We start from the raw sequence: 24,662 nt of genomic DNA, 5'->3' as shown, positions 1-24,662 counted from the left end.
TGTTTGTGTTTCTTTGACTTTTCTCCTGTTTACAGATTTGTTGAACCTGGGAATTCTGTATTTCTGTGTTTAGCTGGAATGTTTCCCCAGGTCCTTTGTTTCCTCTGTAGAAAGATGGTCCAGAAGATATTCATAATGGCTTAAAATAATTTTCTTCCCTCTCACTGTTGAAGGAAAAATACAGATATTCCACAGCAGAGCTTTGAAAATGTATACACTTGACATGTTTGATGGAGGTGAACAAACATGCATTTTGTACAAACAGAATAGGGTACAGATTGTGAGACTTTGTTTGCTTGGTTACAGATCTCTGTTGTGTTTCCATCACCACAGAAAAACTGACTCTTCAAGGAGGTTCATGTTCCCCTTCCATTTCCCAGTAGTCTGAGAGTTTGGCCTGTATGTTGATCCAAGATTTTACAAGTGATTTTTTAGTTCCACACTATGAGGACACAGTCCCACTCACATCACAACCACCCAAAAGATCCAGCCTTTAATGTTCAATTGTTATTTTCAGTGAAGAAGTACTGGTCACAAATCCTCTCCTGCAGTAAAGGTGGAGCTCATTTAACCAGCATTGCAATAAATATTATTGGTGTATTGTTTCCACTAAAATTTTACAGCAGGGTATCAATTACATGCTAGATAGAGTGTTGTAAAAACAAACAAGTAACATTCCTCATCTACCTTTTTGTTGGTGCATGGACATAGCAAATGGGTGTTTCTACCTATTCTTAACTCAAATTGAGGAGTATATGGCAAAATGGTTCTGAAGACAATTAGTTTTCACAATTGTCTGTTAGCTCAAACTAGGAACATGGTAATCTCTTAGTGCAAGGAAGGCAAGATGCTTTATAGCCTAGCTGTGAAGGATTGGTATGTTTTCCCAAGGAAGTTGAAGGAGCACAGCATTAAGTAAAGCCTCTTAGTAATTTATTATTTCTGCCTTGAAAGATTTTTTTCTTCCCTTTTGTATGCCTTATAAATCAGAAAGAAAACACAGGTCTTCGTGCTAAAAAATACCAAGTTCTAAATAAGTGAAATCCAAAGTTGCATTAAACCATTTTCCTGGATATGAAAGGAATACACCATTTCCCCTGATATTGCCTAAGTGATGTTCTTTCTTTGCATAGTTATTCCAAGTACCATATTCTGCCCTCACCATGTTTCTCAGCACAGACCAGAAGGAGAGAGACTCTGCAACAGCATACCGTGAGTGCAATTTGGGCTTTCTGATGTGGATTAGGGAGGAGTTTTATTTAAAATCATTCTTTATCTATAGGAAGTTCCTAATGGCTTGTGTCTCTAAACTGGACTTTTATGTGATATTTTTAATAACTGATGAAAAATATTTTGTCTTGTACATGCTTCCATTTTTCTAGCTAAATAGGAGATATTAATGTTTCATTGTCTAAAATTGTCTGATTATCTATAAACTCTTTTTGGTTTCTTAATAACAAAACAAACCAGTGAAGATAATTTTTCATTTAAAGGTGGTTTCTAGGGGAAAAAAAATAAAGTCCTGATCTTTAACATTCAATTAATTACTTTCAGAATTTCTGAGTATTTTCTTTCTTTCTCTCTCTTTTTTTTAAATTTTATTTATTTATTGTTCAAATTTCCCTCATTTTATGTAAATCATGTCATAAATTCAAATTCCAGACTTGTTTTCTCTGAAAAAACTTTCATAGAACCAAGACAGTTAACCTTACCAAAAATGAAAGGTAATTTTGTGTTCATGTTCGCTCCAACTGAAATCTCTCTTTTTAGCTCATCTGTGTTTGTTTAATTCTAAAATATACCAGGTAGTTTTAGGACATATCTTTCTGTAATATAACCAGAACTCTGACTGCATTAATTAAAAGAATGAGGGCTTCCAGACCATATTGGTGGTTCTTCAACAATCAAAATCAGATTGCAATGGAAATATTTTCAAGATTTCTTGTACAGATCATCAATTGAATGTAAGAACACTTTCTTTCCTTCTTATTCTCATCAGCTCTGTTCTCATACTTTCTTTACTATGTAACTGCTGTCTCTCATGGCCACCAGCACTAAGCAAGGTAAGGAGAGAAGAGTCAAATATAACATGAAAGATTTTTCTGTGTTTTAATTAGTCCTTCAGTGTTGCTTTAGAATAACTTTTTTGCTGCATATGTTTTCTTCTCCTGGGAAGAGCCCTTTTCTCTTCTATTAGTCCTTCTAGACCTCAACACACTTCCTTGACTATATTAAAAACTAGACCACAGAGGCACAATGAAAGGGCCAGAAGTGCTAAAAAAATCATGTCAGAAATTCTAGCTAAAATATCCCCTGAGTAACCCAATCCATTTCCAGCCACATGGTACAATTGTAATTTGCATTATCATCAACTATCTCAAGAGAAAGTCTGGGTTAGCAGTCATAGGACAGGACTAAACAGTGGGAGATTCCAGATCTGTTATATTCTTTGGCACTGACTGTATTCTGAGTCATCTGGTCTAAATTCTAGCTAAATCTATGCACCTAGTGTTTTCTATTGTTTGTTTTTATGTCTTCAGAGGCTGTGAGCCAAAAAAAAAAAAAAGTGCTTTCCTATCTGTTAGTCCCATGCAAGGCTCCATAGGCACATGAAATCTGTGCTCATAAATGCTGTTGTGCTCCATGCCTGAGAGATATACATTCATGGTGTCATTTTATGGTTCAGAAAGGGTTTAACTTTTGCGTGGACAGCTATAACCCTAAGCCAAGTTAGGGTGGTGGAATGAACCATTGTTTTGACTTCTCAGATATTGATGGTCTTGTACTTACATTTTTTTGATCTATTTTGTACATATATTTTTAAATTATAATTATTTGGAGCCAAGTATTCTGGTAATGGTTATGATTATGTGAGAAACTTTTTTGCCCCCCTCTTTTTGTTAAACAAATGTTTTACTTCAAGGCTTTTGTCTCTCTCTGGGTTTCATAGAGAATTCTTGTTGATAGACTTTCTTGGATGCAGTCAGTTGTTCAGGCACTTCAACTGTTAAAAAACCCTAGCTGTATAACAATGACGTGTGATTTCAAACAAAAGGTTGGGAATACAGGATCCATTACCCTCTACTGGAGACAAGCAGAACTGCTTATTCTGAATTTTGTCCTGCTCCTTAGTGTGAATGCAAGGTAAAAATACTCGATTCCAAAGTTGCTTTAGCTTGAAACCTGTTTATGCTCTGCACAAAAATATAACCTGCTTTAGTGTATGATCTACTTTCTGAAAGATCAGCTTTCTCAGCTAAAGTGGAAAGTTATGCATTATAAATTCTGAACACACAAGAACTTTGAAATATGCCCATCCTCATCTTTTGCTACTTCTTAGAAAGTAAGGTTTCAAAATGGTTTTATTTCTGTGGCATCTAGTTATGCTTTTGAGTTTTGTTCCATGCAAGTGCTTGGTAAAATACAGATGTAGAGCCCTAGGCAAAGGTTATAAATGTGTAGGTGGTGTTTTGAAAGAAAGGTGTGACTCAGGTGCGTTGCCGTTGCATCAAGTAGTCAACAGTTTGGAAGCACTGCAAGGCCCAACTGAGACTAGCTTGTGTCCAAACACTTGGAGAAGAAGCTTTTCTTTTTTTCTTTTTCTTACCATTTATTTACATTAATCTTAGGTGATGCCTCAGATTTTCTGTTCAGAATCATTCTCTGTGCAGGACCATGCTAACAATGGTTTAAAATATACAAGTCTCACAGAGATCCTTTCTTTCCTTTTCCTTACTTGTTCTTCCATAGAAGACCTATGGCCCTCATTACTGTGCTGTCTCAACACCTTGCGTTCCGTGTGCATTGCTCTCCCATTAGGTATTTCCTTTGCAGGAATACCCAAAAAGGCATATGTCCAAAGTCATCTGGGAGGGCTGTTAAAGAGCAGGGAACTTGAATAACCCTAAACCTAGGAGCTTTTGAAATGCCTGTTACTTCCCAAGGAGAGTGTGATAACCACCAAGACACAACCTGCTCTGTAAGCAGGCCTTCAGAATCTCCCTTTCTTCTGAGAAAGGAGCAAGGACCCCCTGGATCCACCAAGAGACAGTAAGTGGAAAAATCCTCATGTTTAGGTCAATGAGAAGAACATTCCCCATAAACAGGGAGGCTTGGTTCCTGTTCCTAATTTGTTTGTGTATTCAACTCTATGTATTTTTATGCAAAATGCATATTCTCTGGAGCTGGGACAAGAATTCAGTTTATCTCCCTGCAGTAGGTATGGCTGTATTGCACAGAAACAGGAGTGGTAAGCTCGAAATCCCTCAGAGTGAGTTGGGTCTAGAACTCAGATTACACACCACTCACCTGTGACAGAACTCAAACAAATAGCTGCCTTGTTGACTGATTTTAAGTGCATGAAGCATGAACTGGATGCCCACAGTTGGATCTTTGCTTTCCCAAATGGAGACTTTGGTTGGATTTTTTGTAGGTCATCTCTTGTTCTGATGGTGTTTGAAGTGTTAGTGATCTGAATCATTCTCTGAGGCTGACATAGCTAGTTCTGGCTGACTGTGGCCTTAGGCAGTTAAGAAAAGCATCTGCTGTTTCCAAGAGGATTGCAGCTGTATTATTTCCAACATAAGCCTGAGGTAAGTACCATTTTATTTTACAGTTGGAGAACCTAAAGGTCTGATCAGGTAAGTGGCTTTAAAAACATTTCACAAGTTTCTGTAAAGTTTGAGATGAGAAGTCTGTTGTTGTGGCTCGTAGTCCTGCTTTGGAAGCACAGAATTCAACATCTGAACTGTAGTTCTGCTCTAGTCCTCAAGGTGAAAGACTTTTACGTAATTCCCTAGTGGCTCTTAAACTCATGTAAATGAGGTCTTTCTTCTACAGAAGCCTTCTACAAGCTGATCAGAAAATAGATGTCAAAACTCCATCCTTGAAGCAGTTCTCTTACTGACCTTCCAGTTTTGCTGTTTTTAGCACTGCTTTTTCTGCTCATTCCCTCTAAAAGAAAATGGTTTGATGAGTTTTCTCTTCAGTAAGACAAACGAGCAAGCTTTTGGACAGTGGAGGAATCAAGTCCTCATCCTCAATGCACATTTGTGCTTCCTTCTTTAGGAATGACTGTGGAAGTCCTCGGGACCATGATTGGAGCTGGACTTCAGGGGCAGATTGTAGCCAGCGCTCATGTCTCACATCACTGCACGGCGCATCCCACAGTAAACACGACTGACTCCTGGCATGACACTCTCAGCTTTCCAGACCCCTCAGATCCCCTCTCTCCTCAAGTAAGTGTCTATGGCAGCACACTAAAATCTCTTTGGAGAGTGGATATCATAACATCCATCTAGGTGACCGTGAACATGACTTCCTTGAAATCAGTAGTGATGGAGCTGAGACAATGTTGTCTCTGTCAATACTTCTCAGAATGGCGAAAGAATTACACTGAGGAGCTTTACTGAACATGCAAAACTGCAAAGCAGCTAGAAGGTATATGGCCAACCTTTGTTTCTACTAGGGGCTGATTTACAGTTTATAATAGAAGCTTATTAAGAAAAAAAAAATTTACCCAGCCAGGAATACTGCATTCAATTGTAGGGTTCCCAGCATAAGACATGGATCACCTCTTCTATGAAGAATGGCTGAGAGAGTTGGATTTGTTCAGCACAGAGAAAAGAAAGCTGCAGGGAGACCTTTTTACAACATTTCAATATTTAAAGGGGACTAATAAGAAAGATGGAAAAAGACTTTTTTACCAAGGATTACAATGTCAGGACATGGGGCAATGGTTTTAAACTGAAAGAGGTTAGGTTTAGATTAGATCTAAGCAAGGCTTTTATACAGTGAGGGTATGAGACACTGGAACTAGTCTCTAAGCCTTCCTTGAAGTTGTAGAATCATAGAATTGCTTCCGTTGGAAAAGATCTCTATGAGCATTGAGTCCAACTGTCAGCCTAACACCAACATAGTAATTAAACCATGTCCCAAAATGAAATAAATTGCTACTGTAAGCATTAGGAGTAGGTCTTTCCTGCTGAAAGCCAAGCATGGATATTGATACAGTTCATAGATGAGCTAATGAGTTTTGTTTTGGGTCAGAGAAACTATTTGGCCCACCGTGAATATCCTCAATAGTTTAAGCTCAAGCACACTTAATAACCTGTGAAAGAAAGCACTTAATTCAATTGCTTCAAGCACATTGACAAATAGACAAGAAATGTAAATTTTGTGGTGGAGTCCTGTTACTATCTTTCTGTTTAACTTTCCTGGCTAGGCTGCTTTTGAGGCTGAAATACATGAAGTTACTTAAACAAGGTCATCAACAACACTGCAGTCTGTAGTCTGTGCAAGTCATAAACAATAGTATAAAAATACTCTGTGAGTTAATTTATAGCACTGATATAAAAAAAACCAAACCTTTTTCTGAAATAAAGAATAGTCTTGTGTTCCTTTATTTTACCATGTCCCCTTCTGAAATGTAAATACCTTAACAAAACCTCTTGTCTTGAAAATTTTCTGTACCTGGTTTATCTGACTACCTTTGCATCTATACTAAGAGACTTTATATTTGGGAGAGCACATTCTTGTAGTTGCATGCCTCTTTACAGACTGCTTCCCAGATTTTCATTTGCAAAATACAACTGACAATTTGGAATTCAATTTTCCTATCAAATAACCATTGTGGTAAAGCTCTGTAACTAGCACTCATTTTACCTTTGAAACACAGTATTAAATGAATTATTACAGAACACTAAAGCAAAATATATTTTTAAAGTTTTATTCCAGAGTCAGTGTAATTACAGTTCAAAATGATAAATGTGATCTGATGGTGTGGGATGTATCCTTGGAGGTTTTGTTCCCCTGGCTAGCATGGAACCATTAGAGCAGTCCAGAGGAGGGTCACGAAGATGATCAGAAGGCTGGAGCATCTCTTCTATGAAGACAGGCTGAGAGAGTTGGGCTTGTTGAGCCTGGAGAAGAGAAGACTCTGGGGAAACCTTATACCAGCCTTGCAGTATTTGAAGGGGGCCTATAGGATAGCTGGAGAGGGACTTTTTACAAAGGCATGCAATGATAGGATGAGCTTTAAACTGCAAGAACCTAGACTTATATTGGGCATTAGGAAGACATTCTTGACCATGAGGGTGGTGAGGCATTGGAACAGGTTGCCCAGAGGCTCCATCTGTGGAAGCGTTCAAAGCCATGTTGGTTTTGTGGATGTGGCCTTGAGCAACCACATTTAGTAGGAAGTGTCCCTGCTCATCACAGGGGTGTTGGAACTCGGTGATCTTTCAAGGTCCCTTCCAATCCAAACCATTCTATGATTTCTGAATTTGCTTGGGAAAACCAGCATTAAAGCTACCATGTTGTTAAAACATTGGCATGAAAGTGTGAATTCGGAAATTCATTAGAGCCTACAGGAAGAACTTATCATGATGTATAAATGCAGTAACGGTAGTAATTAAGTTTCCATCAATACTGAGGCCTTTCCCACCCACTGTGAAGATACAGATTGCAGTTTGTGTAGATAGATCAGCTAGATTTAGTTAGAATCACTTTATGGAAGCTGCATGTTTTTGATAGATGACTGTGTATGTCTGTAGCTAGTCTCAACATAAGCACATGTTTAAAACATTCAGGTTGTCAACACAGTAGCCCTTTTGTTCACAGATTTTTTTTTTTTTCCCAAGAAATATATACTTTTGTGCCCTGGATTTATCCTAAAGTAGGTGTTGTTTATAAATGAACTGCAAGAGTGAACATTTTTCAGAGGTAGAAGACAGACAGTTGGCTGCATGTAGCTGGGCATTTCTTTATTTTCAGATGGCTAATCAGAAAGGGACTGAAATTTTCATAAGGACTTGTAATTCTTCTGTCACAATTTCAAATACGTCTTTTTTCTTTTCAAAGGCAAAAGTTTATATGATTGCAGCAGGGGTTATAGGAGGTGTGTATATTCTTGGCATGGTCATTCTTTTTCTTGGAGTAAAGGAAAAAGATGGTAAGATATATTTAAATAAGCCTAGATTATTAATATTAATTATTTTGCATTTGTCTTTGGAAAAGATTGTTATTTTATGTATTCTGCTCCTCTTAGATCCTTATGCCTTAAATTCCGACAGAGCAATTCCTTTTTGTAAGGGGCTTGGACTCACCATGAAACATGGGCCATATATGAAGCTTACAGCTTCATTTCTTCTAATCTCAACAGCAGTTCAGGTAACTTCAGAGTCTCTGTGTGTTGCACTCATTCCAGTCTCTGGAACACCTAAAATGCAAATAACCTTCAGCTGGGGATGGGAGGTGGTGATCTAGGAGGTGCTTTCACCTGCAAATCTGTAGAGAACCAGAGTCTTTTTTTTGGTGCCAGGTGTTCTGTATGGCTGGAGATGGTTCTTTCAAATAAAAAGCAAAGCCAAAGTCCTGACCATTTAAAGATGGCTTTTTTTTCTTGCCTAAAGAGACAAGGACCTAATCCTAACAACCTATATTGTATGTTATCCATCTGCAGTCTTCTGTAATTTCAGTTGCTCAGAGAATGTTTTTTCTCTTCTCTCTGTTCTTTTCTATAGCGTGTTCTTCTCTAAAACCATTGCACTTTTGCATAGGTGGTTCTCAGTGGCTGAACTGCTTCATATACAGTTTTTGTGATGGGAGGCACTAGGTTAAAGTAAGAGGATGTTCAGATGCAGGAGGTCTTACTTGTCTCAGAGCTATTCAGAGCTAATCTTCAATTGAGGACCTGCAATGGAATGCAGCTCTTGAAAAAGTATGCAATATGTCCTCCCACAGAGTGAAGATGTAGAAAAACTTAAAACCACTCAGTAAGATATCCTTACTCCCCATAGTCACATGAGCCATAGATCAAGTGAATATCAGGAGAGAGGGCAAGAACTGGGTATGTAAGAGAGCCATGGTGTATTCACCAGTGCTCCTGGTGAATTACCAAGTTCCTTGGAAGGGCTGCTTGAAAGTCCATTTGCCAAGGAAGCACTTACATTTGCAAGGAAGTTTCCTGTTGGCCTGGATTCAGGCACAGTTAGCAGACTGTCCTTTACAACACCTGTCAGTCCTTGCTGGGAGGCCCAATGATGAGAAACATTCAAAGACACTTTCTGCTTTACATCAGGGAGCTTCAGGCACTGTGATCAACATCAGAAACAGGGAGAAAATGAAAGATGAAAGGTCTCATGGTCCAGATCCTTCCACTATCCATTCAGTCAGTAAGGATACGGAACACATTTAGTTGCTTCAGCCAGCTACTTGCTGACCACATCCAGACAGGAAAATATCTTCTGTCAGCCCATCTCTCTTTATTTTTCTATTTGTACACAATTAAAGGAAGGTGTGAGGGGAGGCAGAAACTGGAATTTGTATTGCTACGGTTCAGCTAGCATAGCATGAGCAACTCTTACTGGGAGGCTTCAAGGGAGGGAGGCTGACTTCATGGAATTTAGTGAGTGGATTACTGCTGAGCAAAGGAAGAGGCAGGTAAAGATGCCATAATCCCAGAGTGTGATATTCTAGATCTAAAATGAAGCCAGTGTAAACCAGGACACAAGCTAGGGAAGGCTTTGATGGCAATGGAGAAGAGATATGACTTTTATCCTAATTTGTATTCAGATGATTGACCACTTAGAATCTACAAGACCATAAAAGAGCAAGACTTGATCATGCTGCTGTGACATGAATCTTCCTCTGTCATTCCACTTCTGCAGAATTGCTGAAGCTGGGCCTGAACCATGTTCTGGTGTTCGGAACCCACCCTGAGTTCTGCAACATCATGGTGACAATGGCTTCACCTGTCAGTATAACACACTGCAGCTAGATCCTCATAGTCTTTGAGGAGACGTGGTTTAGTGTTGACCTTTCAGTCAAGGACTGGAATGGATGATTTTTGAGGTCTCTTCCAACCAGATATATTCTGTGATTTGTGAGTACTCAGACTTACAGAGATATCTGACCGAAAGCTACACTCCATGGCCGAGGCTGTGTACAGAACCAGCAGTTAGCTGCTTTGCTACAGGAAGTTGGCATGAGTGTAATTAAGCTGAAGAGTAATTTGTTTTGGAGTCAGAGCTTCTGGTGAAAGATTTATGGCATTGCTATGGAAAAGGAAGAGCAATTTCGTGCACTAGTCTGCGATGAAAACAACACAAGAAAATTGCAATATAGGAAATAAAGCCTTCAGACAGAATTCTCTCATAAGGCAGTTTCTGTCATGGCCATTTTTATGCTGCATTATGTGCATGGTTTACTTCTTTCTTGCCACAGTATTATTGCCATGTCACTTCAGTGATAGCAGGGAGTTATTGCTTCTTCAAATTGTTGAAAATGAGTGAAGAATGAGATTCCCAAAATTCTGCATTTGACAAATCAGTCATCAGCTATGTTTATTTAGTATGGAGTATGATGCCACTTTTGTAATTTTAATTTTCTCATCTTTTTTGGTGGTCACCAAATGTTCTCAATTCAACAGCTGGAGCAGAGCAATTTTGTTCTATTCTGCACTCATGCTGCTGATCTTCGGAATCACTTCCAGTATTTGGTGGTGACCATCCTGGTGAGTTTCACTTCTGTCCTTTATTTGTATTTGGTAGCTGGTTCTCACAGTTGGTTTTTGTTGTTGTTGTTGTTTGGGGGTTTTTGTTTGTTTGGGGGTTTTTGTGGGAGGGTGTTTTTGGTTTTGGTTTTTCACAAAATAACAGAAGACAAGAGGAGTTTATTGTTTAAAGAAAGCTGTTAAGAAGTTACACCATCTTCCGTTTTGCCTGTTTGAAATAAAACTGATGTTCCCTATTGTACTTCTAAAATACTTTAATTAATTATTTGTTGTATTCATTCATTTTATCTGTAAGTTACTTTCTGCTCCTAAAAAGGGCAAAAGCTACTGCCAGAAGGAGGTCTGGAATTTTAGGTCCTTTTTCCCTTTCCCCAGTCTGATAGACTAAAAATTAAACAACTTTAATTTGTGTATTCATACACATGAGCCGTCTGGGCTATGCAGCTTGCAAGGATAAATATTTAAAATATCCAGAGAGATGAAGATTCTTCTCTAGAGCAATTGGCAGTGTGATAAAAAGATCCTTTTATAAAGCCTTTTTCGTGACATGCAGAGGTAGAATTCTACTTGCTTAGGTGATAGTTATAACTCAGTTACACACTGCTTCTCTGTTGCATGATTTACTTAATGAATACCAGTAGTATTAGCTGAAAACTGCCATTTTCATCCTTTCGACAAAAATTCTTTTAACACAAGTAGAACATTTGATATTGTATAATTACTGGGATGTGCATGTACAGCACTTTTGAAATGCTATGGGGAGAATTTCTCTACCATATAGAATACCACAGCAGTCATTTTCAGGGAAGATATTGCATGATTTCTGACCCATTCAGCACAGAGGCCTTGTGGAACCTTCTGAGGGAAACTTAATTTCCACATCTTGGTCCTATCCTCCCACCCTTTCTACACCTTGTTGATTCTTCCTTTCCATGTTATAAGATCTTTTCCAGTGATTAAAAGAGCAAGCAATGGCTGTCGGTTATCTTAAGGCTTTGCAAGTAATGGGCACCAAGAAGAGAGTCATAAGACAATAAAATCAGGAAAGAAAGGAATTTAACTGTAACAGTGAGATGACATTTGAATTTAGGTCAGTTGTAAGACCATCATAAGTAGCAATATTTCAGTGAATTGGTCTGTGTTCCATGTGGTTGTTGCTGCTACCGAGTGAGTTATTACTGCATGTAAAATGGTAATGTTGACTGCTAGCAACTGTTTGTCTTACATGTTGCTCCTAAGAATATATAGTAATCAAAGTGTAGTAGTAATCTAAGAGTATCTTAGGAAAATTGTATCTTGCACTTCATTATTTTTCCCCGCACAATGAGGTAGAGCTTAATTCACTTACTGTTTGTCAAGATCAGATAATGAGGCAAAAGGCATTAACACAAAGTGATTGAACTTTGATGACTGTATCAAGTAGAGCTTTAACTGCTGTGGCTTAAATCAGGAAAAGGAAATTTTATAACATTGTCTTCTGAAACTTGACCGTGGAAAAACCTCTCAAGGATAGCTTTTGCTTGTAATATACAGTAGTGAATTATGAAAAATAATCACTCTAAGGATGAGGAGAAGCAGGAATCTTCAAGTTCATCTTCATTTTGGACCATAATTTACTAGATAAAAAGATGTCTTTACGCTCTGCAGCTGAAGGAGACAGTGGCAGTAAGCACAGTAGAGATATAAGATTTTTGTCAATTGCAGGTATCAGCAGCTGTGAGCATTCCCTTCTGGCAGAAGTTTCTGCAGCGATTTGGCAAGAAGCGTGCAGCATGTGGGATTTCGGTAAGCAAATGGTTTGAGAAAAAAATCTACTTGTGCTTACTTCATTTGACAACTGGAACCACATCAGGAGCTCTTGCAAGTGCTTATAACTTCAAGCTACGCAAAATTCTCACAGTTTCAGAGTTTGTTTTAAATCATTATAGCAAATTTCAGACAGATTCCTACTTTTCAAGAGAAACTTGAAAAATGGATTGGTTCTGAAGGAAGTGTTTTTACGAATCTGCTCAAGATCTGTGTTCAATTGTTCTCAGAAGTGAACTCCAATGAATTTTGATAAATTCAGGTTTGTGTTGCCTCAGGTTGACAAGTTATCTGCTGTACAAGGCTTGTTTTGTTATTGAATATGGTGCTGAGATGACCACATCAGTAATTCAGTTACAGAGGAGGAAAGAGAAGTTGGTGACCCATCCTTCTCTAGAAAAATAAGAAAGCAGGGGTGCCCACAACCCTCTGAACAGAGATGGACAGTTATCAGTGAAGTAAAGAAGTAGGTGACCTACCTGAGAACAGAAGCCTAACTTTGACACAGCTCTGCAAAGCCAGCTCAGCAAGCCTGCCCTTGTCTCTGATGGATTATTTTAAGTCCTTCACTTAGTGCAGACAGCAGCAATTTTCTGTCATCATCTGCAGTGACTCAGTGTATAGGCCTGTTCCTTCCCATTTTCCCCCTGTTTACTTTCAATTACTTATGAAAGAGGAAAGAAAAATTGTCTGTCTTGTGCACAACAAAGCGTGAGGACTTGGAAAATCCAGCCTGAAGCTCTATCTTAAAATCTGAACAAGACTGAAAAATTTAGGTTTGGTGACAATTGTTGAATATAATGGAACAGTTCTAAATTTTGGGATCAAAACCTATGTGTTGGAATGACTTCCAAAGAATCAGATGTGAGTTTAAAACCTTGTGTCAGTGTGAGCTGAAATTCCCCCCCACACCAACAGTAACCAGGATAGCCCAGTCTGGAAGTGAACATATTCCAAATGTGCTGAATCATTTTGTGTTTTGGAGTGGTCACCTGGAATCCAAGTCTTATCTGCATTTTTTTTATACTACTTGGGCAAAAGGAGTTGCCAAAAGCAGTACTGGACCATTGACTGAACCAGGGAATGCAGATTTCCTCCTTAGGAAATCTCCTTCTCTGTCTACTTGGCTATGAAGAATGCTTTCTTCAACCAACTTTACTCTATAAATTTAGTTTAATGTGACTGGAAAGCCTTCTGTAAACATGGTTTAACCTAATTTTACAGTTGAGTTACTTGACTGTATTATGGTCTAAGGGCTGGGTTGTAAAAAAAAAAAAGCCATCTCTCTGTTTCACCTATAGACGTTTGTCAAGGGACTCAGTGTATGCTCAGTGATAGATTCTGTGTCTGGCAGCGCACCACAGGGGCTTGTGATACTACCACCTTGTGTGATCTGTACAGCTAATCTGTAATCTTTCAGTGTGAAATAAAAATCACATAATTTGAGGCTCCTGTGTTTGTCACTGGGGAATGCTCTTTCCCAAGGAAGACAGAGGAAAAAACAAGTTTGTGGTTTCTTTTTTTCTCCAAAACCTTCACCTTTCAGGGTGAAGATAGAAGTTCAAAACCCTGTTGGATAGGGCCTTGAGTAAGCTGGTCTAGTAGGAGGTACCTCTGTCCATGGCAGAGGGGATTGGAACTAGATGATCTTTAATGTCCCTTCCAACCTGATGTATCCTATGTAATTTGAAATTTAGTTTCCTGAAAAACATTTCATAGTGTTCCAGACTAATTTTTTCTGTTAAAGTGGTTCTATGTTAGAGACCTCTGAGACAGTATAGAAGGCAGGGTAAGTAGATAAGCAGTAAGAATCTTGTCTTTCTTCTACTCATACTGCTCTTTTCATACTCCTTCCTCCACAAGAGATGATTAGCAGTCTAAGTTCTGACTAACTATCTAAACTTCCCAGAATTTTTAAGCCAAGACTTCCTGGAAGTACAGCCTCATACTCAAGCAGGATCCTTGATAGCATTCTTCCAATGATAAAGTTGGTGTACAGGCTAGAAACTATTCTTTTCTGGTTTCTTGATTCTGCTTCCACGTGCTGTCTTCATTTATGCTGCCTGCTCTGACCTCATGGGGCAAATGCTGACCTTACAATTAGTAAGTCTCAGATGATGGCTGGAGGTGAAGTTGTCATGAGAAATTTTAAGAAGTGTAGCAGCTTATTGGTTCATAGTTTTGGCAGCGAGGGAACATCATGCTCTCTCACAACTCTTGCTTCCATCCTAATCAAAAATGGCTTTTGGCTGTGGATTTTGGAGGATACAGTAAAAAGCAAATCAGAAAATATCCTAAATCTTTTCACCTCCCCACACATTTGATTTGCCCTTCATAATGGTCTGTTGCACAGGCCAGTGACACCTTTAGCATCCCAGTAGGTTTCCTTCCATAGTGCTGTGAGGGAATGGATAGAAGACAGGTGATAACTGTATGAATCAGAGGGCAGCAACCCTGTGGCTGGGGAGCAGGATGCCATTAACAGAGTATTTGCTTTTTAAGTAGAAAAGGAGATGCGTTAGCTGTTTATTGCAGCAGGAACACTGTCCCAAAGATTGCACTACCATTGTATGAGTGAGACTTTAGGGCATTGTAGCTTCAGTCTTGTGAGCCATGCTTCTCTTTCAGTAGAAGATTACAGTTACAATGATTATTGCTATCGATCTAGAATTTTGTTTAAGTGCTTTGGTGTCTGATTGTGTGCCCCATGCGGAGCATAAGGCAGTAATAAAATCGCTTATAGGCAACATAAAATCTTGTATTGCTGGAGTGCTCTCTTGTGGTGAAATAACGATTTTGCCACAAGACTGGGCTAATGCAATGATTATCCGTCTGTGCCGGGAACTTGCAGGCAGGAAAGGTTATTTTCTGCCTCCTTAGGTTAGGAGCAAATGCTTTAGATGGGAAATGCATTTAAACCATAAACATAATGGATTAGACTCCAGGACTCCCAGAATCACTTATCATACAGAACTGTAAATAGCAGTGCTTAGAGGAATCACTCTCTGTGAAAGCTCTTCTCATACCCTCAACTCCCAAGCTGCAAGTATAGAGGATTGAAACACTTAATGTTGAACTAATCCCCCATCATTAAAAAGCCCTGTAGATAAGCCCCTGGTTCTGGATTCTACACATGCTGTGTCTGTGGTTCACGGTTCACAGACGTGGGAGATGGAGCATGTGATGGGTACAGGACAGCTGGGCTGTATGCATTCAATCAGCATTAAAAATAGTGGATTTTCAATCCTGTAAGCCCATTGCCTCAAGCTGAGGTTGAAGAAATCTGGTGATTTTAAGTACTGCCAGAAAACAAACTCTGAGCATCCCAAATAAGTTGGGTTGGAAGGTACCCTTAGTGACTTCTGCAACGTCATGACTGTTATCTGGCTGTGTGGAGTGTGTCTAAATAACACTGCCTTCCTGGTTTTAGTTATGGCTAAATTGTTTTAAAGAGGTCATGGAAATGAAGATATAAGCAAACTCTTCTTCATTCAAAACTCAAGATGATCTCTAAACTGGGATAGTTACAGTTTAAATGACAGCTGAACCTCTGCCCCTCCAGTGTGATAATGTTTTGAGGTTTTGTCTCTGACAGGAAGTTAAATAGGTCCACTGGCCTGGAATAGGAACTGGTGTTTGCTCATCTCCATTACCAAACTGGCAGAAAAATCTTAGCACAAATGTATTAGGAATGTCCCAGGAAGTCTCCAGGCACTGTTTGGGCACTGGCCCACTTAAGGACTCTTCACAAAATGTTTATATGGTCACACTTTGTTTGGAAATTGTGAATGTTTAGGAGTGTGAATGTGGCTGCTGTCTACCGTTTGGCCTCATGACTCATAAACAGGCTTTTGGTACAGTTTAATTCACAAGTGCAGTTGAAGCCCTAATACTGCTCACAGAGAAGTCACTAACATCATTTGTCCTATTTTCCTCTGATTCTTCTGGAATGGCTCAGGGCTCTTTGGTAATACCACTAAGTGTTAGATGTTGCTGTACATCAACTGTTTTGTAGCACAATCATATTTTTGAAGGGAACAATCTGTGTGGCATTGAGCAGTTTGTACTGTAAGTTACGCATACTTTTTTTTCTTCTTCCTCAGTGGATGATCCCTTTTGCAGTCATGCTAGTGACCATTCCAAACCTGATCCTGGCTTACTTTGTGGCTTTCGTCTCTGGTTTGAGCATTGCTGCATCTCTTCTGTTGCCATGGTAGGAGAATTTTACATTTGAAGTGGGGAACTGGTATATGGCTACATTACATATAAATAGTGTTGCATGGAATTTGCCTCCAAAAGAGGCAGAATTTGGCAAGAGTAATTTCTTCCAATAATCTTTTTCTGATTTTATAACAGGCTATTTGCCATGACTTTTTTCCCCCTGTTGTTAACGTCTATCATAACTGCAGCTGCTCTTTTAAGTAGGAGTATATAGATGAATCAACAATCTAAGTAGCTATAGAACTGTGATAGCAGTAAACCAGTTGCTTAGGTCTGATTTCTAACAGAATTACACAAATGATGAAGTTGGATAAAGCAATTAATGCTGAGCAATTAAGAACATAGCAGAGGAAACATAAGCCAAGCTGTATATCCCTGCTTGAGCAGTCCTCTGTCATAGATCAAATTATACAAGGATAAGATTAAAAGAAACTGAGAATTCAAGGTCCTTTGTTTTTGAGGACTGAAAATATACAGGGAAAAGAATACTCAAGGATGAGGAGGATGGCGCACTTCCTCTCCAAAGGGAGTAATTATTGTTCAGGTGAAACTGGCCAGAAAGCAAGATGGTTGCTGAGAGAGCTGTTTTGTGTTATGCGTTTGTACAACGCCCTGAAAACTACAAACGATCACGGAAATGTAGTTTGAAATAAGCTGTCAGACACTACATAAGCTTTTCTGCACAGATGGTGAGAAGTTCTTTTTTCCAACAGTAACTTGTGACATATATTGGAAATAAAGTGTCAATTCACAACTGACATCTGAGCAGCTTCCATTCGTATTCCTCGTTAACAAATTCAGTCTCTCTGAAGTAGAGAAAGAATAGGTCTCATTGGTTTCTGAATATTTTGTTACTTTTCAAGAGTTATTTCAGAGTGAAACTGTTCAGAGATTTGGAGTCCCTTGAAGTCTTAAGAAATGTGGAGTTCTGTTGTTCTTTCTTTAAGATCATAAATTCTAATTGGAATGACAGTCAGGCTAAAGAATTCTGTCACCTCCCAGCAAGTTTTTTATAGTTTTTCAGCTGTTTTTCTATTCTGTAATGTGAGGGCATTTGTTTCTTGCACATTTTTTTCCCCCTTCTGTCCAGCACTAGGACTTTTTGAACTGGATTCTTTCATGTGCATGAGTACATCAATCAGATCTTAAAAAGTGAGGAGGGCTAAACTCTTTCGGTAAGTTTGGGCCTTGAAAACAGATCTTGGCTTGAGTTTTTCTTTTTTCCTATTCCTCTTTAGGTCAATGCTGCCTGATGTTGTTGATAACTTTCGCCTGCAGAATCCTCATGGAAAAGGACATGAAACCATTTTCTATTCTTCTTACGTTTTCTTTACCAAGATGTCAGCAGGAATTGGCTTAGGAATTTCTGCAGCAGGCCTGGAGTAAGTAACACTGTGTTTCCACTTAGTGGATCTACTCTGAAAGCATTTTGAGGTTGCTCTGCATATACCTTGAGGAGTCAAATGGCCTGAAAATGCCAGCAGCTCCAGATGTCTAACCACTAAAGACAGGATTGTTATTCCTCTATGCTAGACCACTAAGCATTAAGTTGCCTGCCCTAACACGTTTCAGTTCAGAATGACCTGAGTTCCCCTTAGTTTTCCTCTTTTCAAATTACTCATGTAAATTTTAATGACTCGTGTGAGTAAAGAACTAAACATGAAAGCTCAGCAAATGAAGATCCCCCACAAGAGATACTGCTGCTCTGTGCATTCCTCATTGCATTTGGCGTTGGACTATTGTACATATGAACTTGTAAGTCTTCACCTGGATTGGAGTGCCTTCAGGGGTTTCTAGTGGCCTGTTCAGCGTAAAAGGATCACTGGTTCCTTCATGGTTTTAGGGAACTGGACACTGATCCAAGTCATGAATAGAGTCTTTCTCACAGCTCTGCCCATCATCTAGACCATGTCAGTTTGGAAGATGCTTTGTGTTCTCCTTCTATTTTTGTCTCATCTCTTCAGACTAGACAGTCAGTTTTAGAAAGTGGTCAGCCATCTCCTGCCTTGTTTTTGTTCACAGCCTCACAAAGAGGTCCTTTGCTTGTTGCTGCTGCAGCACATAAGCACACAATAAACACTTAAAAGGAAAATTGTCTGAAACACTATCTAGCCCTTGGATCCATGTTAGATTTTGGTAACCAGAATGTTTTGGTTCAGGGCCATCAGCTGAAACTGCTAAGTATCATGCAGTGTGTGGCTGAACGTTTTGGTTTTAGGAGTTTTCTGTGCTTACTGCTTACACCCTCAAACAAATCACTCCTCACCAATTAACCCATTTTCAATTGCTTTCTAGTTAGCTTTCTGCTATTTGCCAAGGCAGGTGTTTGTGGGAGAGCACCAAAGACAAAGTGATGCCAAAGGAACTGTAGCTTTCATAGGTGCATATTCAGAGGAAAATAAATTCTTTCCACAATTTGGGAGTGAGAATTTGAGTATATCAACAATTGTGAGACTGCATGGAAGCCCTGGATCTCTGTGTACCTAACTCTAAGCACTTGAGTAAATTTGTCTATCTTGAGAAGAGTGCTTAAGTGTGTTTAAATTAAAGTTAATTATTGCTGCTGAAATTGGTCACATTACTTGCATATTTTTAAAGCAGAGCCTAAATACATTACAGAGTGGGAAGCAATTAGCAGATCAATTTTCTTACATGAAATTCAGTTTTTCTCATAGTAGTTAAATGTCATAATAATAATGATAAACTTTAAAGTTAATGCAGTTATCTGAAACTGAGCACAAAAAAGATTTGAAACGTGTTGGGGGGAGAAAAAAAAAGAAAGGTGTAGAAAACATGGGAGAAATATCATCTTGAAGACTTGGGGAAAGAAATAGGTCTTCAGATGAACTTTGGACATAGCTCTTGCTATGGGCTTACACACATCACTGTTATTTCCATTTGTTTAGGTTTACTGGATACAAGCCAGGCATATGCAGACAGTCTGAAGATGTGATTCTCACACTGAAAATCCTCATTGGAGCAGTTCCTGCTATCCTTATCCTTGTAGGTTTGTTTATACTTCTTTTCTACCCAATCACTGAAGAAAGTCGGAAGGAAACAAAGCTTGCACTTGAAGTGTTAAGGTAGGTTTGAGCTGGCAGTAACCAGCAGTAACAGCACTGCAGCAGCTCTTAGCCATACTGGGCAAAACATTGTTAGTTACCAACATACACCTCTATATTCCTTACAAGCAAAGAAAACAACACTCAATGTAGTTGAATTATTAACTGAATGGTACCATTACATGCTCCAGTATCTTATTTTTGTAGTGCAGTAATACCTGCTTAGAGGAACATTTATCACATATATCAGGTGCTGTATTTTACTTTTTCTCTGGGGTGGTGCACAAAGCACCTACTGTGGTGCAGTGTTTTAAGCCAGAAGTAAAGAACATATATATTTTCTGGAGAAAATGTGAATAGTTACAATTTACTTGTGTATTCAGGAAAACGGGATGCTTAACTGCATTCTTGGGGTTTATGGCATATAAGAAACATCCAAACCATTTAGAGATATAAGTAGGCAAGATTATAGAAGAGAAAGAAAGGACAGCTTTGAACTGTTATTTCCCTTTTTGACCTATCAACTCTTTGTTTTCCATTTCCTCCTTTTCCAAAGAAAATCTTGCCTAGTTCAAAATCATTCACCTCTGTCAAATGAAGCCTTGGTATACTGAGGACATACAGAAGAACAGCCTGTGCTAGCAGATTGATGGATTAAATATCTGTCTGTTACTCTGTCTGGTTTTTATTATCCCAAGTTACTGGAGTGGAAAACTGATTTCCATGCTAAGGAACCAATTCTAGGGCCTAGGTGTGAGTATCTGGGACCACTTCATTGCCTTAATTATCCAAGATACCTGTGTGGGGTTGGCAGATATGCCACAGGCCTCTCGTTCACTATCTGCTTTCTGGAGTGGTAGCTGCAGATTGGAGATTGCTAAACAGTCCAAGATGGACTGGTCCCTCTATTGAGGGGAGACAAGGTTTTCAGCTGTTTGAGATTTCCAAACTGTAGCTTGATTAGTTGGCAATAAAAGCCAGAATTCTGTTCATGTATCATCCATTCTGCTTTCAACAGAAGGAGCCATCAAAGCACAGAGAACCTGGATGAGCCCAGAGAGAACCCGTCAGTCTAAAAGTTCTGAATATAATGACCTTCCAAATGGAGTCTCACATCCCATGCACAAACTCTGTGAGAGTCTTCTGGGTCATTCCTTTGCTCACATTTTACCAAGAAGGAAGAAATGATGATTCTGACACGGTATGAAATCAAGAGAGGATCCCACTGTGCAAGATACGTATCTAACTCCATTCACTGTTCTAAAAAAGACATTACAAATGTTCAGGACTGTGAGCTATTGAAGGCTTGGGTTATTTTTGTTTGTTTCCCAATGATTAACAGAAAGCTGTGACTTCATTGCAACAAAAAATCATATGGACTTATAGGTCAATGGGAAAACGTGTCAACATGATGTACCACCCAAACTTTAACTCATGCTATATTTTGCCCTTAGAGGACAGGGTGGATTTTGAACATAATCTGTACTTATAAATTGCACACTAGTGTGTCTGGAAAGGACTTGGGAATCTTGAAGAATGCTATATAAAGTTAGGATTTACTTTGTTTTGAACTGAAGCAAATCACTGATGCGGACATGTCATGAAAATTTTCTTATGAAGAGTTTTTCTGAAAGAGATTTTGATGTAATTTAACTTCACAGATTTTATATGAAGCAGAACCTTGCATTTCCAATTACTGGAGTCCCTTGCTTCTGAAAACTGTAAACTTGTCTTTGTCAGAGAATGAGTACTTAATGTTTTCAAAATCAACATCTCCACTTAGGGCACCCAAAACCAGTAGTCCCTTCCACAAATTAGACTATACCATTCACATTTTCAAAAATTTCAGCCTTAAAGTAACTTTATCACGATACTCACCCATTCTCATGTGCTATAGGCTCTCTGCCTCACAAAACACCTCTCAGCTTACACATAGTGTTTTATAATAATGAGGCTACACCTGACTTTCAAATGGTGATCTTTTAATTTTTTTTTTCAGTCAGGGATGTCATTGTGATTTAGATAACTGAGACCTCATTTCTGCTATAGATTCACACTGCTGAACACACTTGGTAGATGAAAGACACACCTAACCACAGCACTTTCTGGAGCACTTAAGCTTAGACCTCCTCATTCTGGGCTGCTTCTTTAGTCAGTGGAGTTAAAGAGTCCTCCAGAGGTTGACTTGAGAGAAGAGTGATGAATCCAAGAGTTAAAGGTTTGTTCACCTGGAAGAGATGAGCACAACACAAGACAAGACACGAATTTTCGGTCCCCTGGCTCCACTGTATGAATATGTGGGAGGGTGTCTTGTATTTTGTACTGGAAGTTCCTTTGGAGGACTGGCTTGCTGCTGTTTGGGAGCACTTGCAATAGGCGTCACGGGAGGCAGTGACCACAAGTTATTTGCTCAGGGCAGTCTGGGAAGTGACTACAGTGCTGTGACTGGAAGCTGGGAAAGCTGTTACTGAAAGACACTGTGAAGTAAAATCAGTGCATCCACTGAGAGTCTTAGTGAGTTTTATGTTGAAACCTTTTCAAGCAAGTTTGAAGGCTAAGGACTAACGAACTGTTGTAATTCAGCAAAACACATATGAGTGTGCCTGAAGGATACGTTTTGAGTGTACAAGGGTAATAGTTAACTATGTCTAAGACTTCCATTGAATTGATATCTAAGGCTGGGAGATATTTTAGTTTTGGTTCTTGGACAAATCAAGATTTATATGCCTGGGGCCTATGTGTTTATAACAATAAAAACCATGAGCCTGTTTACAGTTTTGAGTCTGATAGAATTTGAAATAGCAGAATTGCTGCACTTTGGAGTAGGTAATAGTAATGTCATATAGCTCCAAACCATCACAGAAAACAGTTGGGGGGGGTTGATTTACTCTGTAATATTTGTGGTTTTCTGAATAGCCCTCTTCAAAAACAAGCAGAATTTTCAGTAAAGTCTGTGGTTTTTTTTAATGGGTTATATTTTCAACTGCTATAAATCTATACCTACAAGGCAGTAGATCTGTGTCAGTTTACATAAGCCAAATACTTAGCCCAGTGATGAAAGCATTGCACAAACTGATGGCTGTGGTTGGTTGGAGTAATTTGAATGCGACTTAAGATATTATTTCTAGATCAGTTGTGCTGTTGCCTCTAAATTGCACAGCACCCAATCTGAATTCAGTTTCATGCAAGGTAAACTTGGTTGATTGTAAAGTATTTCCCTTTTCTGCAGAGAGATAATGTGATATTTTTCTAACAAAGATTTACTCGTTCCTCACTTTGCATATGGTAGCAATAATGGAACTACTGAAATAAAGCACAGAACTTCTGTAGATAAAACATAGCAGAGTATTTTTATATTTTGGAACTATTGTTATTTTATTTGATTATCAGAGTTGTACTTTTGTTAAGAAAATTAATGTATTTTTTGTAAGTAAAAAAGAATGGGGAAGTGCAGGGTAATGTTTGGGTTTTTTTGTCCTTTTCTTTAGGGCTCCATGTTGGTGCTATAAAATAAATGAACTTTGTGTGTCTCCTTGTCAGTTTTGAATGACGTGTCTGCCTTAGGTACATTTAGAACATGTGACTGAAAGAAGCAGATTCTTACATTGACAACCATTTAGATTAAACACTAATCTAATACAAACCACCTACCTTGCACTGATTGGCAGTAACAGGGAGCACCTTCAGTCTCCAGGGCCTCTGATTCAAGTAATACCCAAATACGGTCCTAAGCATATGGGAGATCGGATTAAATCAGCTGGGTGCCTAATCAACAGTACTTCCCCACCTGCACGCAAGCAGCTCCAACAAATGGATTTACACAAACAGAGCAAGAAATGAAAAGGATAACAGAGGTACGTGTCACCAAATAATCCCCTGTAATGGAAGCCATGCCCATTCTTTGCCCTTGCTGAAGTATAGCGATGGCAGCCCACATCTTCTGTACTGGGCTGATTGCTGGCCCAGCTAGCAGCTGAGCTAGTCACTCATCTTCTCTTCCAGTTTCGTCTCCCTTGTAGCTTTTGCTAAAGATAATGCTGAAACCTTCCAAGGTTGTATCGCCTTCCTGAGTGCTCTGGCTGGTGATCAGCCTCACCTTGGGTCACAGCTAACTGTGTAGGTGAACCGCTGTTCCCCACCAGGTGCTGAAGGAAGGGGTTGTTAGCCACCAGCAGCAGCTGCATCTTGTGTTAACCATGTTCTCTCACTCTGCCCCTGAACTTGCTCAACTGCCATGGCTTAGCTGCATTAGATCACTTGTGCTGACTCCCCCACTTTAATGGGTGAACACCACCTCAGACATCTGTCCCTGAGGAGTCCCCAGAGGCTGAGACCTTCAGTGTCAGGTCACTGGGTTTTCAGGAAGGGATCTGTGGATTTGAGAACTAATTCCTTAAGTCACTCCTGCACCTTATAAGAATCGCTGCTAGATTCAATCCCTGATGCATCCTCGTCTTACCTTCTGCATACCAAGTGAAATAGTTGAAGTGTTTTAAAGCCAAATCCTGCTTTTTTTCAGGTTTGTTTCCAATTATCACTTGTTCATCTCCTTTTCTACTTCCCTTTCTGGGCTGTAGATAGAAAATGCAAAATTTAATCAGCCTTCTTGAGAGGAGAGGATTCTTTAAGTGAAATTCAGGTCCTTTAGGACCTGGTATTTGTTGTCTAGCACTTTGAAGGTGAGGAAGAAAAGGCAAGTTAGTTCAAAGTCTCCTGCAGCAGGGTATCACCAGTAGTAGTCTAATGTATAGTGGTCAGTCACATCCCTGCTATGAATTTCATATCACAGTTATGTAAAAAACAGTTTTAAAGTGTTACAATAGAGTCTTTCCCTTCAGAAAACTTCTAGGCTGATTGATGGAAATGTCAGCTTGATTCATGCAGCTGGAAGGTGAGGGAATGAGCTTTGTTTTCCTTCAGCTTTTGAGATCACAAGTTCCTTGTGCTGCACTGAATTAATGTTGTTTACCTTAACGCTCTGCCAATCCATGGTTCAGATACCTAGCTGAGTATTATGGCTACAAAACTGTTTATAAGGTATAGGCCTAAAGTATGAAATC

At 39.2% G+C, this 24,662-nt stretch overlaps 1 protein-coding gene across 1 annotated transcript in view; it reads left to right on the top strand.

The window, feature by feature from the left end:
• The window catches only part of MFSD2B (MFSD2 lysolipid transporter B, sphingolipid), a 34,357-nt gene extending 13,344 nt beyond the window's left edge, over nucleotides 1–21,013 (top strand). The window contains exons 5-14 of the mRNA XM_054383480.1: nucleotides 1,134–1,212; nucleotides 5,068–5,237; nucleotides 7,861–7,951; nucleotides 8,048–8,169; nucleotides 10,430–10,513; nucleotides 12,218–12,298; nucleotides 16,423–16,532; nucleotides 17,779–17,922; nucleotides 19,447–19,623; nucleotides 20,621–21,013. Of these exons, the coding sequence (XP_054239455.1) occupies nucleotides 1,134–1,212; nucleotides 5,068–5,237; nucleotides 7,861–7,951; nucleotides 8,048–8,169; nucleotides 10,430–10,513; nucleotides 12,218–12,298; nucleotides 16,423–16,532; nucleotides 17,779–17,922; nucleotides 19,447–19,623; nucleotides 20,621–20,678 (1,116 nt within the window). The 3' untranslated portion in view covers nucleotides 20,679–21,013. The remainder of the gene's footprint in view (nucleotides 1–1,133; nucleotides 1,213–5,067; nucleotides 5,238–7,860; nucleotides 7,952–8,047; nucleotides 8,170–10,429; nucleotides 10,514–12,217; nucleotides 12,299–16,422; nucleotides 16,533–17,778; nucleotides 17,923–19,446; nucleotides 19,624–20,620) is intronic.
• Nucleotides 21,014–24,662: the final 3,649 nt, after the last annotated feature.

Source organism: Indicator indicator, chromosome 9 (assembly GCF_027791375.1).
Source record: "Indicator indicator isolate 239-I01 chromosome 9, UM_Iind_1.1, whole genome shotgun sequence".
In the NCBI taxonomy this organism is placed as follows: Eukaryota; Metazoa; Chordata; class Aves; order Piciformes; family Indicatoridae; genus Indicator; species Indicator indicator.
This window is presented reverse-complemented; position numbering and strand designations above follow the sequence as displayed.